The following is a 25,432-nucleotide window of genomic DNA, read 5'->3' as shown; positions in this document are numbered from 1 at the left end:
CCTTTATTAGGCACACTATACTAATACTGGGCAGAGTCTCCCTTTATTAGGAACACTATACTAATACTGGGCAGGGCCTCCCTTTATTAGGCACACTATACTAATACTGGGTACGGCCTCCCTTAATTAGGAACACTATACTAATACTGGGTAGGGCTTCCCTTTATTAGGCACACTATACTAATACTGGGCAGAGTCTCCCTTTATTAGGAACACTATACTAATACTGGGTAGGGCCTCCCTTTATTAGGCACACTATACTAATACTGGGTACGGCCTCCCTTAATTAGGAGCACTATACTAATACTGGGTACGGCCTCCCTTAATTAGGAACACTATACTAATATTGAGCAGGGCCTCCCTTTATTAGGAACACTATACTATTACTGGGTAGGGCCTCCCTTTATTAGGAACACTATACTAATACTGGGTAGGGTCTCCCTTTATTAGGAACACTATACTAATACTGGGTAGAGCTCCCTTTATTAGGAACACTATACTAATACTGGGCAGGGCCTCCCTTTATTAGGAACACTATACTAATACTGGGTAGGGCCTCCCTTTATTAGGCACACTATACTAATACTGGGTAGGGCTTCCCTTTATTAGGAACACTATACTAATCCTGGGCAGAGTCTCCCTTTATTAGGAACACTATACTAATACTGGGCAGGGCCTCCCTTTATTAGGAACACTATACTAATACCGGGCAGAGTCTCCCTTTATTAGGAACACTATACTAATACTGGGTAGGGCCTCCCTTTATTAGGAACACTATACTAATACTGGGTAGGGCCTCCCTTTATTAGGCACACTATACTAATACTGGGTAGGGCCTCCCTTTATTAGGCACACTATACTAATACTGGGTAGGGCCTCCCTTTATTAGGCACACTATACTAATACTGGGTAGGGCCTCCCTTTATTAGGAACACTATACTAATACTGGGCAGGGTCTCCCTTTATTAGGCACACTATACTAATACTGGGTAGGGCCTCCCTTTATTAGGCACACTATACTAATACTGGGTAGGGTCTCCCTTTATTAGGAGCACTATACTAATACTGGGTAGAGCTCCCTTTATTAGGCACACTATACTAATACTGGGTAGGGCCTCCCTTTATTAGGAACACTATGCTAATACTGGGCAGGGTCTCCCTTTATTAGGAACACTATACTAATACTGGGTAGGGCCTCCCTTTATTAGGAACACTATGCTAATACTGGGCAGGGTCTCCCTTTATTAGGAACACTATACTAATACTGGGTAGGGCCTCCCTTTATTAGGAACACTATACTAATACTGGGTAGGGCCTCCCTTTATTAGGCACACTATACTAATACTGGGTACGGCCTCCCTTAATTAGGAGCACTATACTAATACTGGGTAGAGCTCCCTTTATTAGGAACTAGGAACTAATAATGGGTAGGGCCTCCCTTTATTAGGCACACTATACTAATACTGGGTAGGGCTTCCCTTTATTAGGAACACTATACTAATACTGGGCAGAGTCTCCCTTTATTAGGAACACTATACTAATACTGGGCAGGGCCTCCCTTTTTTAGGAACACTATACTAATACTGGGCAGGGCCTCCCTTTATTAGGAACACTATACTAATACCGGGCAGGGCCTCTCTTTATTAGGAACACTATACTAATACTGGGTAGGGCTTCCCGTTATTAGGAACACTATACTAATACTGGGCAGGGCCTCCCTTTATTAGGAACACTATACTAATACTGGGTAGAGCCCCCCTTTATTAGAAACACTATACTAATACTGGGTAGAGCCCCCCTTTATTAGAAACACTATACTATTACTGGGTAGAGCCCCCCTTTATTAGATACACTATACTAATACTGGGTAGAGCTCCCCTTTATTAGAAACACTACACTAATACTGGCCATGACAACCCCTGCTGTAGGGGCTGTATTGTGTGTAGTTGAGGCCTTCCTGCACCTGCCCCCTGTAGTTATGGACACACCCCTTAGCAACAGACGTCCACTCCAACTTATGTCAGTTTCAGAAGTGAGTAGATTACATGTGCTGTGTAAAGAACATTGTAGGTATATATGTGCTGGGTATAGGCAGACTGACTTGAGAAGCTTCTGATCAGAAGGTGATCGCTTTGGCGCAGTCGGTTAGCTTACACTATTTTCCCGCAATGAACACAGGAAATCTCTGCATTCCCCAGGGGAGCGCCCCTATTCATCTGCAGGGGAATGGGACTGGGCGAAGGGTTAAATGAGGAAGTCGGAGGTGGTCCTCTTGGCCTGTTTTGCCATTAGGAAGGACGATACAGTGTCAGGATTGTGCGTGAGATCAAAGCCATCGCCGCAGAGAATCGCTTTTCCGGCATACTCCATTATTGCCTGGCCGGCGGCCAGCGTTCCTGTGAATGGCGGAGAGTTGTACGGCCGCGGTGCATCGCTGATGGTAAAGTCTTTTATAGGCAATCTGACGCTAATGGGGTGAGAGAGGCCCTTTTTACCACTAAAAAGACTAAAAAGAAGAAAAAGTAGCACAGTAGCAAAAGCCCAACTTTATTTAAAATCAAATATTATCACCATAAATTTTGACAGGTACATAATTTAAGTTTGTGATAAACAGGATAATTAGCCCAATACATTTTCTGGTTTTTATGTACAGGAGCACTTTGTATTTTAAAACTGTAATTGGGAAAAATTAAGAAATAACGTATTTTCCAGTTTTTTACTTTCTTAGGGTTATTAACCTTTTTGGGGAAAAACGTTCACAAAAACAAAACAAAAAACAGACAAACTGATGTATGTGTGTATATATATATATATATATATATATATATATATATATATATATATATAGGGCCTGATTCACAAAGCAGTGCTAACAGTTAGCACGCGGGTGAAAAGCCCTTTATCATGCCTAAACTCAGTTTAGGCATGATAAGTTTAGGTGTGATAAGTTTAGGTGTGATAAGTTTAGGTATGATAACTTTAGGCGTGATAAGTTTAGGCGTGATAAGTTTAAGCGCCAACTGCGTTAGCACCGCAGTGCACAGCTGATCAAAAGTTTTGCGCTAGCAAAGTCTGGTGCACTTCGAATAAAGTTTAATGGTGCTGCTTTGCGTGCGGGACTTTGCAAGCGATCTAAACTTATCTAAACTTATCACGCCTAAACTTATCACACCTAAACTTATCACACCTAAACTTATCACGCCTAAACTGGCTTTTCACCAGTGTGGTGCAAAGGTTATCATGCCTAAAGTCTTTTAGGCGTGATAACTGAGTTATCACCGCTTTGTGAATCAGGCCCCTAAACTGGCTTTTCACCAGAGTGGTGCAATGGTTATCATGCCTAAAGTCTCTAACTGGGTTAGCACCGCTTTGTGAATCGAGCCCATACTGTGTATCTCTTAGTAGTCTTAAGTAGTGGTAAAGTTATTGCTGATTGCATAGGGACATAGCTAAAATGTCAAAACTGCTCTGCTCCTTAAAGAGGAACTGTAACGACAAAACGTCCCCTGGGGGGTACTCACCTCGGGTGGGGGAAGCCTCTGGATCCTAATGAGGCTTCCCACGCCGTCCTCTGTCCCACGGGGGTCTCGCCGCAGCCCTCCGAACAGCCGTGACGTAATGATTACCTTCCTGGCTCCTGCGCAGGCGCTCTGACGGCTGTCGGCTCCGAAGTAGGCAGAAATACCCGATCGCCGTCGGGTCTGCTCTACTGCGCAGGCGCAAGTCTCCGGCGCCTGCGCAGTAGAGCGGACCCGACGGAGATCGGGTATTTCCGTCTATTTCCGTGCCGAAAGCCGCCACAGCGCCCCCGCTGGAGCCAGCAAAGGTAAATATTGAAGCTACAGTCGGCTCTGTCGCCGGCTGTTCGGAGGGCTGCAGCGAGACCACCGTGGGACAGAGGACGGCGTGGGAAGCCTCATTAGGATCCGGAGGCTTCCCCCACCCGAGGTGAGTACCCCCCAGGGGAGGTTTTTGTTGTTACAGAGTCTCTTTAAAGGACCTCAGTCGCGAAAATCTTAAAATTTAAAATACATGTAAACATATAAAAATAAGAAGTATGTTTCTTCCATAGTACAATGAGCCATACATTCATTTTCTGCTTTGTTGCTGTCACCTACAGTAAGTAGTAGAAATCTGGCATTACTGACATATTTTGGACTAGCCCATCTTCTCATGGAGGGTTCTCAGGGTTTTCTTTATTTTTAAAAGCACGTAGTGAATGGCAGTTGCTCCGTCCAAATGCCAAAATAGTGTACAGCGAGCAGGGTGGCTGGCCAGCATCTTTGTATAAATCTTTTTTCATGGAATGTCTTTATAAAGAATAAAGGCCATGCTGAGAATCCCCCATTAAGAGATGGACTAACTCAAACCTGTCGGTAATGTCAGATTTCTACTACTTACTGTAAGTGACAGCAACATGGGAGGAAATTAATGTATGGCTCATTTTACTCTGGAAGAAATGTACTTCTTATTTATATGTGTGTTAAATTTTAAGATTTTCGAGACAGTTCCTCTTTAAGGGGGTTTTTATATGTCGGTACTGAAGTTGTAAATTATTGAAGCTGTCCTGTAGGGCGAGATAGATAAACGACAGTTGAGGAGGCTGGGGGCTTGGCTTGCAACACCACTGCATCCTCCGGGGGGCAGTCAGTCAGCTTTCTGGCAGGAGTCCCTGCTGACTGGGGATGGCCAATGAGGGGATAAGAATTCTGAGCTGTTGCAAATGTTATGTAAATATATGCAGCTTGGAAATGGACCAATCAAACACCTGACTCGAATCGATAACCCTAAACTAATAATAACTCCATTTTTTTTTATCTGTCTCAGGTTCAGCACCTGACACCCAAACCTCTTCCTGTGGCCAACAGAATCCTTTAGCCGATATCGACGCCAACTGTCGATGGTTGCAAAACTATGCAGCCCCACTCAGAAAGTCAGGTGGCGCTGCCAATCGTGTGCTCGGAATCAATCTGCTTTTGCATCACAAGTTGCTCCCCGCGCCGATCCCGACAGACCCCATCCTCTGGCTATGTGAACGTTCATTTGTAGCGCTTTTCTTTTTTTTTTGTAGCGACGAGCAATCAGTTCCTTCGCAGCGGGGAAGAGCAATCTCCACTCCTTCCTGAACGGGCGGAAGATTTCCCCGGGAACAGCGAGTTACGCGATTGAGGAAATCAAAAGCTAATTTCATGGCTAATGTTAAGTGGGACCCTTTATTTCCGTCGCTTGCGAGTGAGCAGAAGTCGCGGCTCCGGCGAGGAATGTAATCGTCAGCTCTGCTGCGCCGGCATTGCCTCGAGCAGAATGACAGCTTTAGATGTTTTTAAAGAGGAACTGTAGGAAAAATAACGTAATTAATTAATTCATTTAATTTTTTTTCAATATTAATTTAGAAATTATGTGGTCAGTGTTTGCCCATTGTAAAGTCTTGCCTCACCCTGATTTACATTCTTCAATGTATCACAGGCGGTGACATCTTTACTGCTGTCAGGTGATGTCTGTGGAATGTCTGTGGAATGCCAATAGTCAATACACCCAGTCTCCCAGAATTTTGCATAGCTAAACAGCCTAGGCTGTGACATTACTGGAGGGCAGAGCTAAATACAAATGTACAGCAATACACAGCACGGTCCCTGGTATCCGGCACCAGTGGGGATCGCCTGATGCCAGATACATGTGATTGCCGCTTGCTTGACCAACCGGCCTAAGGGCCCATTTCCACTACATGCGAATTGATGCACATTTTGTGCACACAGATCCGCATAGTAATGTATTTCAATGGGCCTGTTTCCATTGCATGCAGACCTGTGCACATTTTTGCATGCATTTTTGTTAATGTTGATAGAAACTAAACCCAAAAAAGTGAAGATGCACTTATTATTATTAATATTCATATTTTTTTTATTTATGTAGTACTATACACAGTACAAAACAAATATTGGGAAACATATATACATGAGATGTTCAAGACACTGTACAATAACAACATCCAACAGTACAAATATATATGTAGTTAATGGGTGGATACTGATATCACTAAAACTGGTACACATTCATATAGAAAACTACAGCAAAATAAGAAACAATAACAACAACAAAAAACATTTGTAAAGCGCTTTTCTCCCATAGGACTCAAAGTGCATAAGCATGGCTCAAACCAGTAATTGGTTGATTGGTAAATTTTGGTACAGAGAAATAATTCTATAATGCCGGGCTAAACAGGTGACTTTTCAGTCTGGATTTGAATAGCTCCAGGGATGGTGCTTTCTTTACTGGGTGTGGTAGGGAGTTCCAAAGGGTAGAGGCAGCATGACAGAAAGCTCCGTCTCCGTAGGTTTTGAGATGCACTCTGGTTTATGGAACCTGCTGATCTGAGATTGTGAGAGGTGTGGTGCAGTTTCAGCAAGTCCTTCAAGTATCCAGGGCCCAAATTTTGCAGGGTTTTGAATGCCCACAGTCCTGTCTTTGGAGAATGAGATGTTTAATTCTTGCAATGTTCCTCAGATGAAATTGGAAGATTTGACTACAGCCGAGATTTGGTTTCTGAAGCTCAATTCCCCATTGAATTGCACAGTAAAGCTGCACACAAGATCGGAGCAATAGAAGGAGGTCCCTGCCCTTACAAGCTTACAGTCTAGAGACGCAAGCAAATTTGCATGCTTCTGGTGGAGACAAAAGGGCCCTAAAAGCACAAACTCCCCCCCCCCCCCCCCCCGCCTCAAATACTCACCGATCCTTTAGCGATGTCTAGCAGCCTTCCTCCGTGCATGGAAGACGGCATGTCACATGGGCGTGTCACCTGACCCGCATCGGATCATGTGACACACTGACATGTGTGCATAGGCACTAGGAGCAAGAGGAAGGCTGCTACACGTCGCTGGAGCCTCGGTAAGTATTTAAAAGCCTGCAAACAACCCCACAAACAAAGTCCCCATTATGCGTCAGGCATGTTGGTTAGCTGAGACTTCAGGTTGTCTGCGTTCCCGGATAACGAGGACATTATTGTATAGATATAGGAAGCGTTTCTCAAGCTGAAACTACTGCAATAATGGGCATAATGAATAATTTACTTTCTTCTACTATATGTCACTACAGGGCCTCTTTAAGCAGAGGCAGATTGCTTCCCCAGAAGTCCTGCAGATCCGGCTGGAAGGGGCCTCTGTGAATACATAAAGAGGACTTATAACAGCGACTTGTAATTTCGGTATCATTTCCCCGTCCTCGGCGGCCGAGCCTTAACTCCATCGCGTTTATTCTGTAACTGGCGCTGCTCTGCCGGCCGGAATAATAATCGGCTGTTTAGCGAGCGGATTCCTGGGAAGGTTTTATTCGCGGGCGTGAATCGCTGTAACGGTTGGCGTGATGATATTTCTCAGCGAGGGCGGGGAGTGCGAGCTTCAGAGACCTCATATGTGGAACACGTGACAGGCGGGCTGCGGAGTTACGAATAGCCCGCATGGGGTGCGACGCCGTCCCCGCGCTGCCGGAGGAGGGGCATTCATATGTACGGCGCAGTTCTGCCGGAGGAGTGGGGACTGACTGACTTCTGTCCCAAAGGGGAACTCCGCTTCTCTCAAAAAAGTGATAACGTCAACACTAAAGAAGCTGTATGCAATGTAACAGCAATTGAAGAGACCCTGTAGTGACTTAAGGCTCATACACACATCAGACTATAGTCTTTGGAAAATGAAAGATCACAGACCAATTTTACCCCCTTCCATGTAGTATGAGAGCCATACTCTACACCAGGGGTCTCAAACTCAATTTACCTGGGGGCCGCAGGAGGCAAAGTCAGGATGAGGCTGGGCCGCATAAGGAATTTCACAATTGCGGCGCATCGCCGCATCTGCCCGCCCCTCTCACTCTTCCTTCACAGAGAGGGGCGGGGAGAGGCGGCGATCCGTGCGGCGATTGACGTCAGGAGGGGCAGAGCTGAAGCTGAAAGCTCTGCCCCTTCCAGGAAGTGCCAGCGGATTGCCCCCCAGGCGATTTGGGGGCTCTGCAGCCCTCGTTTAGCGGCGGGGATGCAGCGGATTAATTGGGAGCACTGAAGCGAACTATAAGAAAGCTTTTGCCAGCGAGGGCCACAAAATATTGTATCGAGGGCCGCAAATGGCCTGCGGGCCGCGAGTTTGAGACCCCTGCTTTACACAGTCTTTTCTATGGAGCTGAACTCCCCATCAGAAAAACATCTTTGCAGGATGCTGCACACACAGATGCTGTACACATTCAACAGATTAGTATCTGCAAAAGATCTGTTCCTGCCAAAGATCCGTTCCTGCAAATTGCATTCATAGTCTATGAGATCTGCAGATCATCATACACACCTTGTTTAACAGACATTCATCTGCAGATCAGACAATCATCTGCAGATCTGAAAATCCATCCTGGTGGATCTGATCTGCAGATGAATGCCAGTTAAACAAGGTGTGTATGAGGATCTGCAGATATCATAGACTATGAATGCATTTTGCAGGAACGGATATTTTGCAGGAACAGATTTTTTGCAGATACTGATCTTTTGTGTCTGTACAGAATCTGTGTGTGCAGCATCTTGCAAAGATTTCTATCTGATGGGGAGTTCAGCTCCATAGAATAGACTGTGTAGGTATGGCTCTCATACTACATGGAAGGAGGTAAAACTGGTCTGTGATCTTTCATTTTCCAAAGACTATGGTCTGATGTGTGTATGAGCCTTTAGAGTAGAATGCGGTAATGTATTCAGGATGCCCACTTTTATGGTAATTATTCTGGTGTCAGCATCAGAAACCCTTCTTATATCTACGGGATATATTGCTGTATATTAGTATGAAGCCAGGTCCTCCCACTGAAGCTTAGCCTAGGCTGTTCATTATGTGGAATCCCCCCTCTTCTACCTCTGAACATTCTGGGAGACCAGAGATGTTTTCTACTGGTTGTAGGATTCTTAGTAAAGGAACGGTCCGCAGAGATCACCTGCCAGTACTAAAGAAGCCCCGCATGATACATTTCAGAAAGTAAATCTGAGAAAGGAAAGACTTTCCAATAGGCAAACACTGACTAAATAATATTTCAAATTAATATATATATAAAAAATAATAATTAATGATTTCAGTTTGATTACAGTCCCTCTATAAACTAAGTTTCATGTACAGTAAGGCCAGGGAGCCACTACAGATCGCTAATCGTTGTCGCAATCGCGCAGTTTTCTTGCTAGCATTTTGTATTTTGAAGTGTGAGGTTTATGGAAGCTGCTATATTTATTTCCTTTTAAAGAGACACTGAAGCGAAAAAAAAAATATGATATAGTGAATTGGTTGTGTACTATGAATAATTACTAGAAGATTAGCAGCAAAGAAAATATTCTCATACTTTTATTTTCAGGTATATAGTGTTTTTTCTAACATTGCATTATTCTATAATATGTGCAGATTACACAACACTCAGCATTCAAAATGAGTCTTTCAGAGCAGTCTGTGAAGTAATGACCTCTCCTCTGGCAGAGGAAAAGTAAATAGTCCAGGAACAGTTGAGATAATAAAAGTCCCAGTGCACACCGAGCGGTTTTTGGAGCGGTCCGCCGGCCGCATTTGCCTCTAAAAACGCTTGTCTAATGTATTGCAATGGGATGGTGCACACCGGCGGTTTGCGTTTTTTGCCAAGCCGCAAACGCGCCTCCTGCTGTGCGTTTGCGGTTTTTTCGGAAGCGTTTCGTCCTCAATGTAAAGTATAGGAAAACCGCAAACCGCTCTGAAAAACGCTAGTTCAGAGCGGTTTGCCAGGCATTTTTGTTACAGTAGCTGTTCTGTAACAGCTTTTACTGTAACAATATGTGTAATCTGCTACACAAAAACGCACGCAAAACCGCTAGGTATGTTTAGAAAACCTCTCTAAACATGCCTAGAATCGCTCTGAAATCAGCTCCCAAAACCGCTAGCGTATTGCGGATCTGCTAGCGGTTTTGGTGTGCACTGGGCCTTAGTCGGAGAGCTTAATGGCTTGTTTGCATAGAGATAATAACTGGAGTTTCTCAACTCTTTCTGTACTGGAAACAATTAGACTGATGTATCTGATCTTAATGTTTTATTTCTTAGCTGTGCTACACATACAAATCATAATATCATCATTTTTTTCCCGCTTCAGTGTCTCTTTAAGCAATACTAGTTGCCTGGCTATTCTGCTGATCCTCTGCCTCTAATACTTTTAGCCATAGCCCCTGAACAAGCATGCAGCAGATCAGGTGTCCCTGACATTATTGTCAGATCTGACAAGATAAGCTGCATGCTTGTTTCTGGTGTTACTCAGACACTACTGCAGTAAAATAGATCAGCAGGCCTGCCAGGCAACTGGTATTTTTTAACAGGAAATAAATATGGCAGCCTCCATATTCTTCTTACTTCAGCTGTCCTTTAAGTTTGACTGCATTTGCCGCTTGCTTGTTTCAGGTGTGTGATTCAGACACTACTGATGTCAGAAAGATCAGCAGGACAGTCAGGGAACTGGTATTGTTTAAATGAAAATGGCAGCCTCCATCTCTCTCTAGCTTCAGGTGTCTTTCAAGACTCAATATCATGCAATGATTGCATGAAGCTGGGAGGGGCTTGAAGTGGAGGCCATTTTTGCGATTATTGTGGCGATCTTGTCCATACGCTTTTTTTTCTACGCATGGGGCTCCCTCCCCCACAGTAATTCTTTCGCTTGCCCTCTCATTTTCTCCTTGGGAATTACGTAGAGTTGACGCTCGATGTAATTGGTGAAATTGGCTCGCGTTTGCCCGCCACCTCTCTGGCGCAGAGCGGCTCCGGCGAAGTCGAACACAAGGCCCCCATCTCCTCCTATAAAACAAAAACGCGGTTTATGGGGCAGCGACGGACGCGAACAATGAAAGCGGGCGAGAAGGAAGGATGAAGAACGAGGCGTGCTGCTCCTCTCTCCTGCTTGCAGTAGACAGCGGCGTCACGTGACCGCGGCCGATGACTCATCGGGGAGCTCCGGCAAACCCCGTCACCTCCATCTCCTCCTGATGTTATTATATCTGGAGGAGCGCAGCGGTTTTATGGAAAATTCTAGCGCGCTCTCCTCGCCTCGTAAATATGGTTTCATCTCCCAGCACAGAGGAGAAAGCGAGAGACGTAAATTGAATCAAAACTCCGCTTGATGGAATCTGGCAGAACGTGCGCCGCGGCCGGGAGGGGGTCAGAGGCTCTGCGGATCTCCCTGCGGCGTGGCGATGTATAGATTGCGTGCGTTACCTCTCTGGGGAAACCAAAGACATTTCACAGAAGTCGTGAGTTGTAAACGATGTTTACTGTGTCCGCCACCAATAACGGCAAACGTGTACCAAGGAAATCTCTCCATAGTTAGAGTGCATACAATAAATAAGGCAGCCAGGAAAAAAGGGCGCAGGGTAAAGCCGACATTTCAAAATATTGTCTATGGCCCGGTGCACACCAAAAACCGCTAGCAGATCCGCAAAATGCTAGCAGATTTTGAAACGCTTTTTCTTATTTTTCTGTAGCGTTTCAGCTAGCGTTTTGCAGTTTTGTGTAGCGCTTTTGGTATAGTAGATTTCATGTATTGTTACAGTAAAGCTGTTACTGAACAGCTACTGTAACAAAAAACGCCTGGCAAACCGCTCTGAAGTGCCGTTTTTCCGAGCGGTTTGCGTTTTTCCTATACTTAACATTGAGGCAGAAACGCCTCCGCAATCCAAAATCTGCAGCAGCCCGGGAGTATGCGTTTCTGCAAAACGCCTCCCGCTCTGGTGTGCACCAGCCCATTGAGAAACATTACCCTAACGGATCCGCACCCGCAAGTGGATCGCAAACCGCAGCAGAACCGCTCTGGTGTGCACGAGGCCATTAACAATGTTTTTTATCGTTTCTTTATCTGATTTAGAATAAATAAATATGTTAAAATAACGGTATGAAAAAGGGCTTGAGGTGAAGCCAAAATTGCCAAATGTCATCTATAACAATGAAAACGAAAAAATATTTACAGTCTTAGTGAGGATAGTAAAGTTTTGGTAAGTATTATCGATATTTTACTACAACTAAATTTAACCCTACTCTCACACAGACCACCCCCCTGGTGGTGCCTAACCCTAAGACTTCCTGATGCCCAACCCTAAACCCCCCCCCCCTTCCTAACACCTAACCTTAAGGCCTCTTTCACAGTGGGACGTTAAAGTCGCATGTTAGAAAATGTTCCACGCAGACTAACGCACAGCAATACAAAGTCTGTGCGACATTCACAGTGCACACACTGCATTGTGTGTAACGTGTAGCAATATTTAGAAAGTGCTGCATGCTGTGCGTTTAGCAATAAATTTGCTGCGTTGTGTGTTGCACATGCTCAGTAATGTTTTGTTTTTTTTAAATGCAACGCATGCGCCGTTTTTGTTCCATCAGTATGCAACGAAAACGGCGCACCAAGAGACACATAACGCAGTGCAAAATAACGTCTAATTGCATAACCTACATGCGCTGCGTTAGGGGCACGTTGTGCGACTTTAACGTCGCATCAAATGCAATGTCCCACTGTGAAAGAGTCTCAGGAGCACAACGCATTCCATACAGGACTCAACCCTCCAAGGATATAATATCCAATCTTATGTATATTCCATAATTGTGGACATAAAAAGTATACAATGATAGCACGACGTTTCGGGCAGTGGCCCTTTCTCAAGTGCTAAAATCTAGCCACTGTGAAAGAGGCCTTAAATCCCCTTGCTCTACCACAAATAACGTAAATACAAAAGTATGTATATATTAGGCCTGAACGATTTATCGTTTTTAAACCGAAATCGCAATCACGGAAACGGCGATTCCGTTATCGTCAGAGTGGCGATTTTTTACAATATCCCACGCCCTCCCGCTCTGCACTCCCGCTCGCCGCTCTGGCAGCTCAGCGGCAAGTCGCAGCAGCTCAGTGGCTCTCATTCCCGGCAGTTCGCCTGTAAACTTCATTCTCCCGCTGTGCGCCGCCTCTCCTCCTCCGTCATCAGCTCTTTTGGCTTCTTCCTCTGCCTAGCGTGTCATCAGCTGGGCGGGCGCTGGGCATCAGACTCCGCCCACCAGCTCTCACTCGTTTCCCTCTGCAGGACAGTAGAACATCGGAGCTGCCTCAGGTAGACTTTTAGGGGCTGGAAGAAGCCGGCAAGTAAAGCTTTACTTCTTTATTTTACCTCAGAGCCTCCACACACGGGCTCTTTTTTGTTTTCCCTCTCCCTCCATTGCTAGCTGGGCCTGTCAGTTAAAAATAGTGTGGCCAGCAATCAGGCTTAGGAAATGGAATTACAGGATCACAGTTCAGCGCCCGTCTGTAGAATTCTGAATGAGGCATACAGCCTGCTAAAGCTTGATTTGAAAAAAATCGTGGATTGAATCGAAATCGCAATTTCTGACAATTTCTTTTCCTAAAATCGTTCAGGCCTAGTATATATATATATATATATATATATATATATATATATATACACATACATACATACAGTGCTGCCCTTAATTATTCATACCCCTGACAAATGTTCGCTTAAAGTTACTTTTAGTCAAACAGCAAGTCATTTTATGACGAGAAATGACATAGGTGCCTCCCAAAAGATAAGACGATGTACAAGAGGCATTATTGCGGAAAAACAAAACAAAAAACATTTCTCAGCTTTATTTTACATTTGAGCAAAAAGTGTCCAGTCCAAAATGATTCATACCCTTCACAATAATGAACAGAAAAGCTTTTATTGGCTATTACAGCAATCAAGCGCTTCCTATAATTGCAGACCAGCTTTTTGCATGTCTCCACAGGTAATTTTGCCCATTCATCTTTAGCAATGAGCTCCAGATCTTTCAGGTTGGAGGGTCTACTTGCCTATAACTTTGATGTTTAGCTCCCTCCACAGATTCACAATTGGATTCAAGTCTGAACTCTAGCTGAGCCACTCCAAAATGTTAATTTTGTTGTCTGCTAACCATTTCTTCACCATTTTTGCTGTGTGTTTTGGGTCATTGTCATGCTGAAATGTCCACTGGTGGCCAAGGCCAAGTTTCTCTGCAGACTGCCTTATGTTATCATAGAGAATCCTCATGTATTGCTCTTTTTTCATGGTGGCAGCGTTTACTGTGATAAGGTTCCCGGGTCCATTGGCTGAAAAACACCCCCAAAGCATTAGGTTCCCACCACCATGTTTCACAGTGGGGATGGTGTTCTGTGGGTTGAAGGTTTCTCCTTTTTTTTACACCAAATGAAACATCATTGTGACCAAACAATTCAATTTCTGTTTCATCTGATCATAACACAGAAGACCAGAACTCTTCTTTGTCCAGATGAGCATTTGCAAAGGCCAAGCTAGCTTTTGTGTGTTTTATCTGGAGAAGTCCTCCTTGGTCTGCATCCATGGAACCCAGCAGTGAGCAGTGTCCGTTGGATTGTCTGCCTTGAGACATTGCCATCAGCAGAGCCCAGATTCACCTGGATGGCCTTGGTGGTGATCCTTGGATTCTTTTTCACCTCTCTCACTATCCTCCAGGCCAGCACAGGTGTCACTTTTGGCTTCCGACCACGTCCTCTGAGATTTTCCACAGTGCGGAGCATCTTGTATTTTTTAATAATACTTTGCACTGTAGCCACTGGAACTTGAAAACATTTAGAATTGGCCTTGTAGCCCTTTCATGACTTGTGAGCAGCCACAATGTTCAGCCGCAGATCCTCACTGAGCTCCTTTGTCTTAGCCATGACTGTCCACAAACCAACTGAAGAGAATGTAAGAGTGGACAGAGGTGCCAGCAACTGCAGAGAGCTGCTGTTTTTCACCTGTTGATTAAAACAGCTGTTCCCATTTAATCATGGTAATTAGGATGCTTTAGAACAGCTTGGACAATTTGGAATGGTATAGAACTTTGGATTTTCCCACAGACTGTGACAGTTTGTGAAGGGTATGAATCATTTTGGACTGGACACTTTTTGCTGAAACGTAAATAAAGAAATGAGAAATGTTTTTTTTTTCCACAATAATGCCTCTTGTACATCGTCTTATTATCTTGTGGGAGACACCTATGTCATTTCCTGTCTAAAAATTACTTGTTGGTTAAATAAAAGTAACTTTAAGTCAAAATTTGCCAGGGGTATAAATAATTCTGGGCAGCACTGTATATACTGTATATATATATATATATATATATATATATATATATATATATATATATATATATATATATATATAGTCCATTAGCCCCAGGCACTCAAATTTCCTGCTTCCAGTTAGAGTACCTAATCTTTACTGTCTACATACATGCAATGGCGATCTGATCACTTCTCAGCCAATAAACATATCTGAGTATAGCCAAAGGCGACCTGACACTATTAGATCTTTTGGACTGATTGACCTTTCAGTATGATAATTTTATTAGATTGAAGGAGTATTAGTACTGAAACATGGTTGCCTGATTGATCTTTTGATCAATTTCCGATCAAGACCGATGGAAAATGTCGGTCACAAGGACTCGATCAGGTGCACAGCTATATGGATGCTTACATTTTTATTTCCTCTTAAACAATGCACATTGCCTGGCTGTCCTGCTGATCTTCTGCCTCTAATACTTTTAGCTATAGCGCCTGAACAAGCGTGCAGCAGATCAAGTACTCTGGCTCAGCTGACTCAGGTTTTACTGGATTAACCATATGCATGTTCCAGGGTTTAGACTCACACTAATTATGTCAAAAGATCAGCAGGACACCAGGCAATTGGCATTCTTTACAAGCAAATAAATATGGCAGCCTCCATATACCTTTCACCTCGGGTTCCCGGTAAAGGTTGTGACCACACTGTGACTGCTAATTGATCTTTCAAGGCCACTCTATGATTTTTGAGATATAGAAACTACGTCTATCTATGGTTACAGTTGACAGGTAGATTTTTCAACAGGTAACAGGTTGACCTTTGACCACACAGAGACTGCTGACGGGTATATTGGGAGCCAACTGTTACTGCTGACAGTTGCAGACCGGAAGCCACACTCTATCCAGACATCAGGTTCTGACAGGTGAAAACGGTTTCAGAACTGTGACAGGTGCTGACAAGTACACTACATTATGCCTGTCTATAGGTAGAGTCTGGGGCCAATAGGAATTGGTCACTACGGTGACCTCAACTGCCACTCAGAAGCACTGTGCTCCTCCTTCCCCAACTAACTGTCCAATCTCTGAGGATGCTCACTTGTGATTGGACAAATGGCTATTGGAGGCAGGACCTGGTGTTCCTCAGGGGTTGTACTCTTGTACCAGAGAGTTGCAGCTGTCTATTCACATAGGGGAATGGGTTACAAAAAAACCTGTACAAACCCGGGAGGCCACTACTGCGCTTAGACTATCCAGTGATTGGTGGAGCCAGGAATCTGGGGGAATGGTTTAACTATTTTTCTAGCTATGCCACCAGGGCACGGAGGTGGATATGTCCAGCCTATAAGTGGGAGGGGCCAGACCACACTCTTCTGACATCCGGCAATAAGAGAAAAAGCTAACATTTATCAGGACTTGGAAGGCTCTGCAGGTCAGAAATAAAAATAATGGACAAAATCAAGCCCAGCTTGATGGAATAATAGAGAGAGCAGGCGGAGCATCGAGGCAAAACAATTAGTCCCGTTCGCAGTAATTTGCTCTCTCTGATGTACCGGAACAATGTGAGTGATATTAAGTTACAGACACTCGGTACAATAACATTATTAGCATCTGATGTGGTCTCCCCCTGACTGACACTGCAGGGCCTCCGGAGGGGATAAAACAGGCTGTGCTTCAAGGGGAACTGTACAGTGTAACTGTAAATGTATGGCTGACAGCTCCGCTTTAACCCAGCATGGAACGTCATCCCAATCAGTAGCTGACACCCCCTTTCCCATGAGAAATCTATTCCTTTTCTCCAATAAATCATCAGGGGGGGTCTGTATGGCTGATATTGTGGTGAAACCCCTCCCACAGTGTGATGTCATGACCATGGTCCTGACAGTTTGCTGTGTGTGAACCTTGTTGCATTGTGGGAAATACCAGCCTTTTCCAACTGCCAAGCAAGCAGCCTTTCCCTCTGTGCATACTGTGTTTCCTCTAAAGTAAGACATCCCCTGAGAATAAGCCCTAGCAGGAATTCCTAGCATGCTTGAAATATAAGACATACCCCCGAATGTAAGCCCGAGCTAGCAGCAGTCCACATGACACCAGCAAGTCCCGCTCAATACAAAGCCTGGATACAGGAGAGCAGCAGTATAATGTGAGTTCTACACAGTCCTGTATATGTGTCAGGCAGTTACTGTTTTTGTTGGAGCCAACCCTCCTGATCTGTCCTGATAAGCATCAGCAGCACTTCACCTCTTCACCTCTTCCCAGGACACCCAGCTTATCCTATCATAGCTCTGGGGAGCCTGCCAGAGTTCTCTGCCTGCAAGAAATAGACTCTTACCCACATGATCAGCAGATCAGCAGAATCAATTTCTTGTGAGAGCCAATATCTGCAAACCACAAGCTCTGTGCATGCTGCTTGTGTTTCAGCATGGCATGCAGTATATATATATATATATATATATATATATATATATATATATATATATATATATATATATATTGTATAGGAAAACTACCAGTGTTTCCCCCAAAAATAAGACATCCTCTGAAAATAAGCCCTAGCACATCTTTTGGAGCAAAAATTAATATAAGACAGTGTCTTATTTTCAGGGAAACACGGTAGAACTCTCAGTAACAAACATTCTGTACAGCCATACGTATGTGTGCTGCCGTATACCGGGCAGCACACATACGTGATACATTTCAGAATGTAAATGGGAGAGAGGAAAGGTTTTACAATGGCCAAACACTGACTAAATTATTTATAAATAAATGATGTTAACAATAAGGCTTTGCGCACATCTCAAATCAAAATCGCTGATGTCAGCAATTTTCAGTTTTGTGAGTGATTTTTTTCTTTTTCCTGTCCCGGCGCGTTTAGATTTTTTTGTAAAGTTTCTTCTAAGCGCTTTTGCAGAGCGATCTGTTTGTTCACTTCCTGACGCAATGTATTTATAGGGGATGTAAAGTAGAATGTAGTAAACTATTCAGGATACCCACTTTTATGATACGTTTCTTGGTTTTAGCACCAGAAACACTTCCTGTATGTATTTATTACTGTATATATTGGTATGTAGCCCCGTTGTTCATTATGCGGAATCCCCCCATTCCCCCCCAGAGCATTCTGCAAAACCAGAGACCTCTTTAGAACCCTCTGTAACCAAACATTCCACAGAGATCACCTGCCAGTACTAAAGATGGAACTTTTGAAGGAAATTTTTATTGCTCCATCACAATATTTACACAGCCGATCCGCACACAGGGTCCCCTTTGTCAAGGCATAGTTACGATCTTTGACAGAAGGGACCCTATGTGGCCCTGAAACGATCGTCAGTTTTACGATTGATTGTGCGTGTATGGGGATAGAGCAAGAGAACGTTCCTGTTAAAGTGGCGTGCGGACCTTTATTGGATACTTGTTTGGACTTTGGCTACTTGTTGCTGCACCCACCACCTCTGCTGGACGATGGTGTGCGATCTTTGGGATTACTACGGATTATTCATCTTAGGGCCCGTTTCCACCATCGCGAATCGCATAGCCAATACAAGTGGATGGCCCTGTTTCCCCTTGTCAGTAATCCTGAGCGTTTTTGTGTGCGGGAGAAATCTGCATGGAAGAGCCCTCAGAATTCGCACCCCGCACACCGCTATGCGAATCACCGCTAATGTATTTAATAGGGAAATCGCATGCGGTTTTGGCATACGTATTTTACAGCGATTTCGCATGCGATTTCGCATAGGAACTAATGTTAAATCACACAGGCAGTGACATGGTTAAAATCGCATCAATACGAACCTATGCGAAATTGCATGCAAAATCACCCTGAGGTGGTTTCCCCACTCTGCATTATGTTTGGCCCACTCTAGACCATCAGGGAAGCTATATTGGAGGAGGGAGGGGGAAAGCACTAAACACTAGGGAACTGTATAGGGGAGGGTGGTGGCCTCTAGACACCAGGGAACTATATAGGGGAGATAGGACCACTAGACACCAGGGAACTGTATAGGGGAGGGTGGTGGCCTCTAGACACCAGGGAACTATATAGGGGAGATAGGACCACTAGACACCAGGGAACTGTATAGGGGAGGGTGGTGGCCTCTAGACACCAGGGAACTATATAGGGGAGATAGGACCACTAGACACCAGGGTACTGTATAGGGGAGGGTGGTGGCCTCTAGACACCAGGGAACTATATAGGGGAGATAGGACCACTAAACACCAGGGAACTATATAGGAGAGATAGGATTACTAGACACCAGGGAACTGTATAGGGGTTGGAAGGGGGACCATTAGACACCAGGGTACTGTATAGGGGAGAGAGGACCACTAGACACCAGGAAACTGTATAGGGGAGGGTGGAGGCCTCTAGACACCAGGGAACTATATAGGGGAGATAGGACCACTACACACTAGGGAACTGTATAGGGGAGGGAGGACCACTAGACACCAGGGAACTGTATAGGGGAGGGTGGAGGCCTCTAGACACCAGGGAACTATATAGGGGAGATAGGACCACTAGACACCAGGGAACTGTATAAGGTGACCATCAGACATTGAGGTTTGCCCAGGACTTGGTCCCGGTGTCCAATATCGACCCACTTTGTGTTTGAGTTTGACGCCTTTGATCTAAGTCCACAGCTCACTGCGGATTGGCCGTTTGGTGGTGGCGGTTACATTTTGGTGGATGCTACGGGTGATTCCTGTGGGGGGCAGCGTTCACCTCCCTTTATAGGTTAGTCTCTTGGTATTCGCACATGAGGGGTCGATTGTCAGAGGCCGCCAACAAGATTCAGGCACCCTGCGGACATCGCCCCAGTGTTCAAAGCGCCGTCGAAAAAGATAATCGGAAAAAGAAAGAGCTTTGTCACTCACAGGAGGTGGTGTGAAGAATGATAGAAACAGTTACGAAAGAGCAAACACTTAAACCTGCTAAGTGATCTCTCCCCGGCGTTCCTGTCGGTTCACACCATGGCGTTTCTCGGCTGTGATAGACCTTTTTCAGGAGGTGATGACCAGAGAACGCCGCTTGCTGTGCTGAGATTGTCGTGTTTACAAAGTGACAGGTGCAGTAACAACATAGAAAACCCAATTTAGTGGTAATTTCCCTGGTTTCAGCATTGGCAACGCTTCCTATATTTATAAATTGCTATATTGGTATGTAGCCAGTGATGTCGCAGAGGGTCTGTGACAGGTCCTCTTCCTCTTTTGTGCAATGCTGGTCCTGGAGCCTCTGGAGAGGTCCTCTTCCTCTTTGCACACCGCAGACCATGAAGTGGTTGTGCTCTGAGCGTCTATGACAGGTCCTCTTTGGGCACCGCAGGCCGTGGAGGGTCTGTGACAGGTCCACTTCCTCTCTGCATACTGCAGGCTTCAGAGCTTCTATGACAGGTCCTCCTTGTGCACTGCAGGCCATGGAGGGTCTGTGACAGGTCCTCTTCCTCTCTGCACACCGCAGGCTGCAGAGCTTCTATGACAGGTTCTCTTCCTCTTTGCGCTTCACAGGCTGTGGAGGGTCTTTGACAGGTACTCTTTGCACACCCCAGGCCGTGGGCGGTCTTTGACAGGTCCTCCTCACGTTCCGCAGGCCGTGAAGGGTCTGTGACAGGTCCTCTTTGCGCTCCGCAGGCTGTGAAGGGTCTGTGACAGGTCCTCTTTGCGCTCCGCAGGCCGTGGAGGGTCTGTGACAGGTCCTCTTTGAACACCAGAGGCCGCTGAATGTCTGTGACAGGTTCTCTTTGAACGCTGAAGGCCGTGGAGGGTCTGTGACAGGTCCTCTTAGCACGCCTAAGGGTGTGGAGGGTCTGTGACAGGTCCTCTTTGCAAACCGCAGGCCGCGGAGGGTCTTTGACAGGTCCTCTGCGCACCGCAGGCCGTGGAGGGTCTGGCTCCGGATGGTAAGCGTCTGCTGTTTGTGTTCAGTAATGGATCTCTCTCACTAACTCTGTAGAGCCGCTAATGACAGCAAACTATAACACAGGCTGGAAAATCTCACCGATAGCCGCGCATCGCCACCTCCCCAAACGCCACAGCGCTAATCTGCAATGTAATGCGATCATTAGGCAGCTGAACGCTGCGAGTAAATATGGCTCCAATTCCACAACTTCCTGCGAATTACAAGCGGGTCCGCCGCCACGGCCAAGATTCCCCCACCTCTCCCACCTGTGTGTCCAAATTACCAGCCCTGCCATCTGCCTAACGCATTCCCATCAGCCCTGCAGTCCTGCACCGGGGAACCAGCTAACAACCGATTCCAGAATCCACATAACGTGACTGGCCAGTGTGCTGCTACTCTGATCTATGAGAGTACCAACGCTGACCATATATAGAGCAATGTACAGATATATGTGGAGGCCACACCCCACACCACGCCTCCGCTGTACAGTGTGCTGCTACTCTGATCTATTGGAGTACCAACGCTGACCATATATAGAGCAATGTACAGATATATGTGGAGGCCACACCCCACATCACGCCTCCTCTGTGCTGTGTGCTGCTGCTCTAATCTATGGGATTACCAACACTGGCCATATATAGCAATGTACAGATATATGTGGAGGCCACACCCCACACCACGCCTCCTTGGTACAGTGTGTACTACTCTAATCTATGGGAGTACCAACACTGGCCATATATAGCAATGTACAGATATATGTGGAGGCCACACCCCACACCACGCCTCCTCTGTACAGTGTGTACTACTCTAATCTATGGGAGTACCAACACTGGCCATATATAGCAATGTACAATATATGTGGAGGCCACACCCCACACCACGCCTCCTTGGTACAGTGTGTACTACTCTAATCTATGGGAGTACCAACACTGGCCATATATAGCAATGTACAGATATATGTTGAGGCCACACCCCACACCACGCCTCCTCTGTACAGTGTGCTGCTACTCTAATCAATGGGAGTACCAACACTGACCATATATAGCTATGTACAGATATATGTGGAGGCCACACCCCACACCACGCCTCCTCTGTACAGTGTGTCCTACTCTAATCTATGGGAGTACCAACACTGGCCATATATAGCAATGTACAGATATATGTGGAGGCCACACCCCACACCACGCCTCCTTGGTACAGTGTGTACTACTCTAATCTATGGGAGTACCAACACTGGCCATATATAGCAATGTACAGATATATGTGGAGGCCACACCCCATACCACACCTCCTCTGTACAGTGTGTCCTACTCTAATCTATGGGAGTACCAACACTGACCATATATAGCAATGTACAGATATATGTGGAGGCCACACCCCACCTCCTCTGTACAGTGTGCTGCTACTCTAATCTATGGGAGTACCAACACTGGCCATATATAGAAACACATCAAACGTAAGCGGCTGTTCTGGCGCGCGCCGCTGCTAATCTGCCGCAGATAAGGCCAGAGACACAGTTGTCATAATTCGGTGAATTCAGCAATCCTATTACAACGTGTGTGTTCAGGAACAGATAGATCTCACCAGGAGAGCTGGGGGGAGGCTCGGGGCCTGCGGCAGAGCCTTACTTAGGGCTGCCAGGGAAGGCAGAGGCTTGTGATTGGCTGCAGAAGGGGGGGCGTTTCCCTAACTTAAAGTTACGGCAGTGGGACCTGCACTTGCTGCCATTTTAAAGGGACAAGTTTGTTTTTTTTTCCAATTTTTTATTTTTAATATGAGACAGAGACATACCTATGGCCTCTTGTGCTAGGGGGTGTGGCAATGTAGTTTATAGGAAAGGGGGAGGGGCATGTGAGGACCTGAAAAGGGGGTGGTAGGGTGGCTGGACAGCCATCAGGGTACATGATTTGTTTTGACATTATTGCCATGTGGCATTGTCTCCCAAAATTGGGAAAAGGTTAACTATATAAAAAACTCAATAGAAAATAAAAAGTATTAAAATAAACAATGAAAAAGTATTAAAATAAACTTTTTAGTTTGGCAATACAAATAACTGCACATTGGAAGCGCTACCTTCAGTGGATTGTACAGCGCTTCCCATCACCATAGAAATCGGGCCGGAAAATGCGCCGGGGATCGCTGTGTAAAGTGCTTTCTCGATTGCAAGAGCAGGAGTGATGAAAGTGGGCCCCAGGCCTTTGAGTAATTTCCTTTATTGCAATTTTTTATTAATATATTGCTTATTTTACTAGTTGGGGGGAAAAAAAACAATCCTAGTTAATCACTTGATCAATATAAGTTTTGTTCCCCTTATGGACCAGAGCAGACTTATCTTCCCATTCATTTGCCAATAACTTTATCACGACTTATCACACCAAAATAATTTACACATTTATTTTTTCGCTACAAATTAGGCTTTTTGTAGGTGATTTTTTTTTTTTTAAGCAGTTACTTTATTTTCTATGTATTTCAGGCTGCTTTCACAGTGAGACGTTAGAGGCACACGTTAGAGCAGCCTGTAACGCACCCCCACCGCACAGCAATGAAAACTAAATGGGCTGTTCACAGTGCCCACGTTGCGTTACATTGTAACGCTGCACGTCTACATAACGTACTGCATGCAGTACTTTATACGCGGCTAAGCCGCGTTAGACGGTTTGCACATGCTCAGTAGGTTTTTTATTTCATTTTAGGGGCGGAGAGGAGGCGGGGAGAGGCCGCTACGTAGCCAGGTACATGGCTATTTATTATTCACTGCACTTGCAGTGTTTACTCTTTGGAGCGGCAGCTGATTGGCTGGCGGGACCACGTGATGCAGAGAGCTCCGCTCACGTGGTCTCCGCAGCGCCTCCGACAGAGCAGACACACCGAGAGCTGCTTGTAACGCGGCTCTTGGTTGCGTCCTGCTCCAACACCACCAGGCGTTGCGTTGGGGCACGTTATGTGCCCTATAACGTCCCCTAAACGCAACGTCCTGGTGTGTAAGTAGCCTTAAAGAAAGAAAGAAAAAATAAGGAAAAATACACAATTTTTCCCTTTTCAATCGCTATAGTTTTAAAATAAACAATGCTACTGTGGATAAAACCCACACATTTTATTTGCCTATTTTTCCTTGTTATCGCAACATTGATATTTTTTATTTTTATAATTAGATTTTATTACAACATTGAAATGATGCTCGTAGTGCAATGCATGGCAGAAATAAACGGTATTTTTTTAATTTTGTGTTTTCAGTTTTCTCATTGTACTCTATAAAAAAGCCCTATAAGCATTAATTTGCAAAAATAACAAAATATATCCTCATGACATACATATATAAAAAGCTAAGTCCCTTACATTTTTTTTACAATTCATTCATTTAATCATTCATTTTTTGTTATAGTTTTTGTATTTTATTTAACAATAACAATAACAACAATAACAATAATATTTTGATAGCGCCTTTTTCCCTGGGGACTCAAAGCGCTGTGACCCTGCATTATGCAGTCTCAAAGGCTCAGGAAAAGAGGTGAGTTTTTAGCCTTTTTTTTAAAGCTGTCCAGAGAAGGAGCCTCTCGTACTGATTGTGGAAGTGAGTTCCATAGAGTAGGGGCTGCGTAGAAAAAGGGCCGAGCACCAAATGTTAAGTGTATCCTGGGAATAACCAGCTTCATCTTGTTGGCAGAGCGGAGGGTGCGTGGAGGGGCATAAAGTTCCAATAGATCCGCTATGTATTTGGGTCCCATGTGGTGTAGAGCCTTGAATGTCAGCAGGCAGATCTTAAAATTGATTCTCCATTTTACTGGCAACCAGTGAAGAGTTTGCAGTACTGGGGAGATGTGTGAGCTGCGGGGCGCATTGGCTAGGAGTCTGGCTGCTGCATTCTGTACTAGTTGTATGGGGCGCACAACCTTATCTGTAGATCCAATGGACAGGGCGTTGCAGTAGTCCAGGCGGGAGGATACAAATGCATGAACCAGGGCAGGTAGGTCTTCAGCCGGGATAAGGTGTTTGATTATTTAGGTAACTATAGGGGTGAGGGAGAGAAAATAAGGAGTTAATAAGCTTTTTATTCATAGGTATAGCATTTTTTTTCCATGGTGCTTACAGTTTCCTGTCTGTGAACCTTGTTGCATTGTGGGAAATGACAGCTGTTTCCAACTGCCAAGCAACCAGTATCTCCCTCTGTGTAAATGCAGGGCCGTAGAGTGGGAGTCGTGGAGTCGGAGTCTGAGCAATTTTGGGTAGTTGGAGTCAGAGTCGGTGGTTTCATAAACTGAGGAGTTGGAGTTGAATGATTTTTGTACCGACTCCACAGCCCTGTGTAAATGTATATCTATAAAAGAAAAACCTTTTTAGCCTATCGCTTTGTTAGGAAGTGTGATACGTTCATGAATCAGCCACTCTGATTGGCTTTGGGAATATAGGTTCCCATTCACCAATCAATGCTCTAGCGGCCGGCGACGGGCTGGCACG

At 45.1% G+C, this 25,432-nt stretch overlaps 1 protein-coding gene across 5 annotated transcripts in view; it reads left to right on the top strand.

Moving 5' to 3' along the window:
- LOC137528643 (connector enhancer of kinase suppressor of ras 2-like) overlaps positions 1-25,432 on the top strand; it is a 563,792-nt gene that overhangs the window by 72,803 nt on the left and 465,557 nt on the right. Inside the window, exon 1 of one of the 5 annotated variants that reach the window (XM_068250053.1) lies at positions 24,456-24,485. The exons of the other annotated variants lie outside the window; for them this stretch is intronic. Coding sequence (XP_068106154.1) covers positions 24,458-24,485 — 28 coding nt within the window. The 5' untranslated portion in view covers positions 24,456-24,457. Of the gene's footprint in view, positions 1-24,455; positions 24,486-25,432 lie in introns of those variants that run through there. 5 annotated transcript variants of the gene reach the window in all.

Source organism: Hyperolius riggenbachi, chromosome 8, assembly GCF_040937935.1.
Source record: "Hyperolius riggenbachi isolate aHypRig1 chromosome 8, aHypRig1.pri, whole genome shotgun sequence".
Taxonomy (NCBI): Eukaryota; Metazoa; Chordata; class Amphibia; order Anura; family Hyperoliidae; genus Hyperolius; species Hyperolius riggenbachi.
This window is presented reverse-complemented; position numbering and strand designations above follow the sequence as displayed.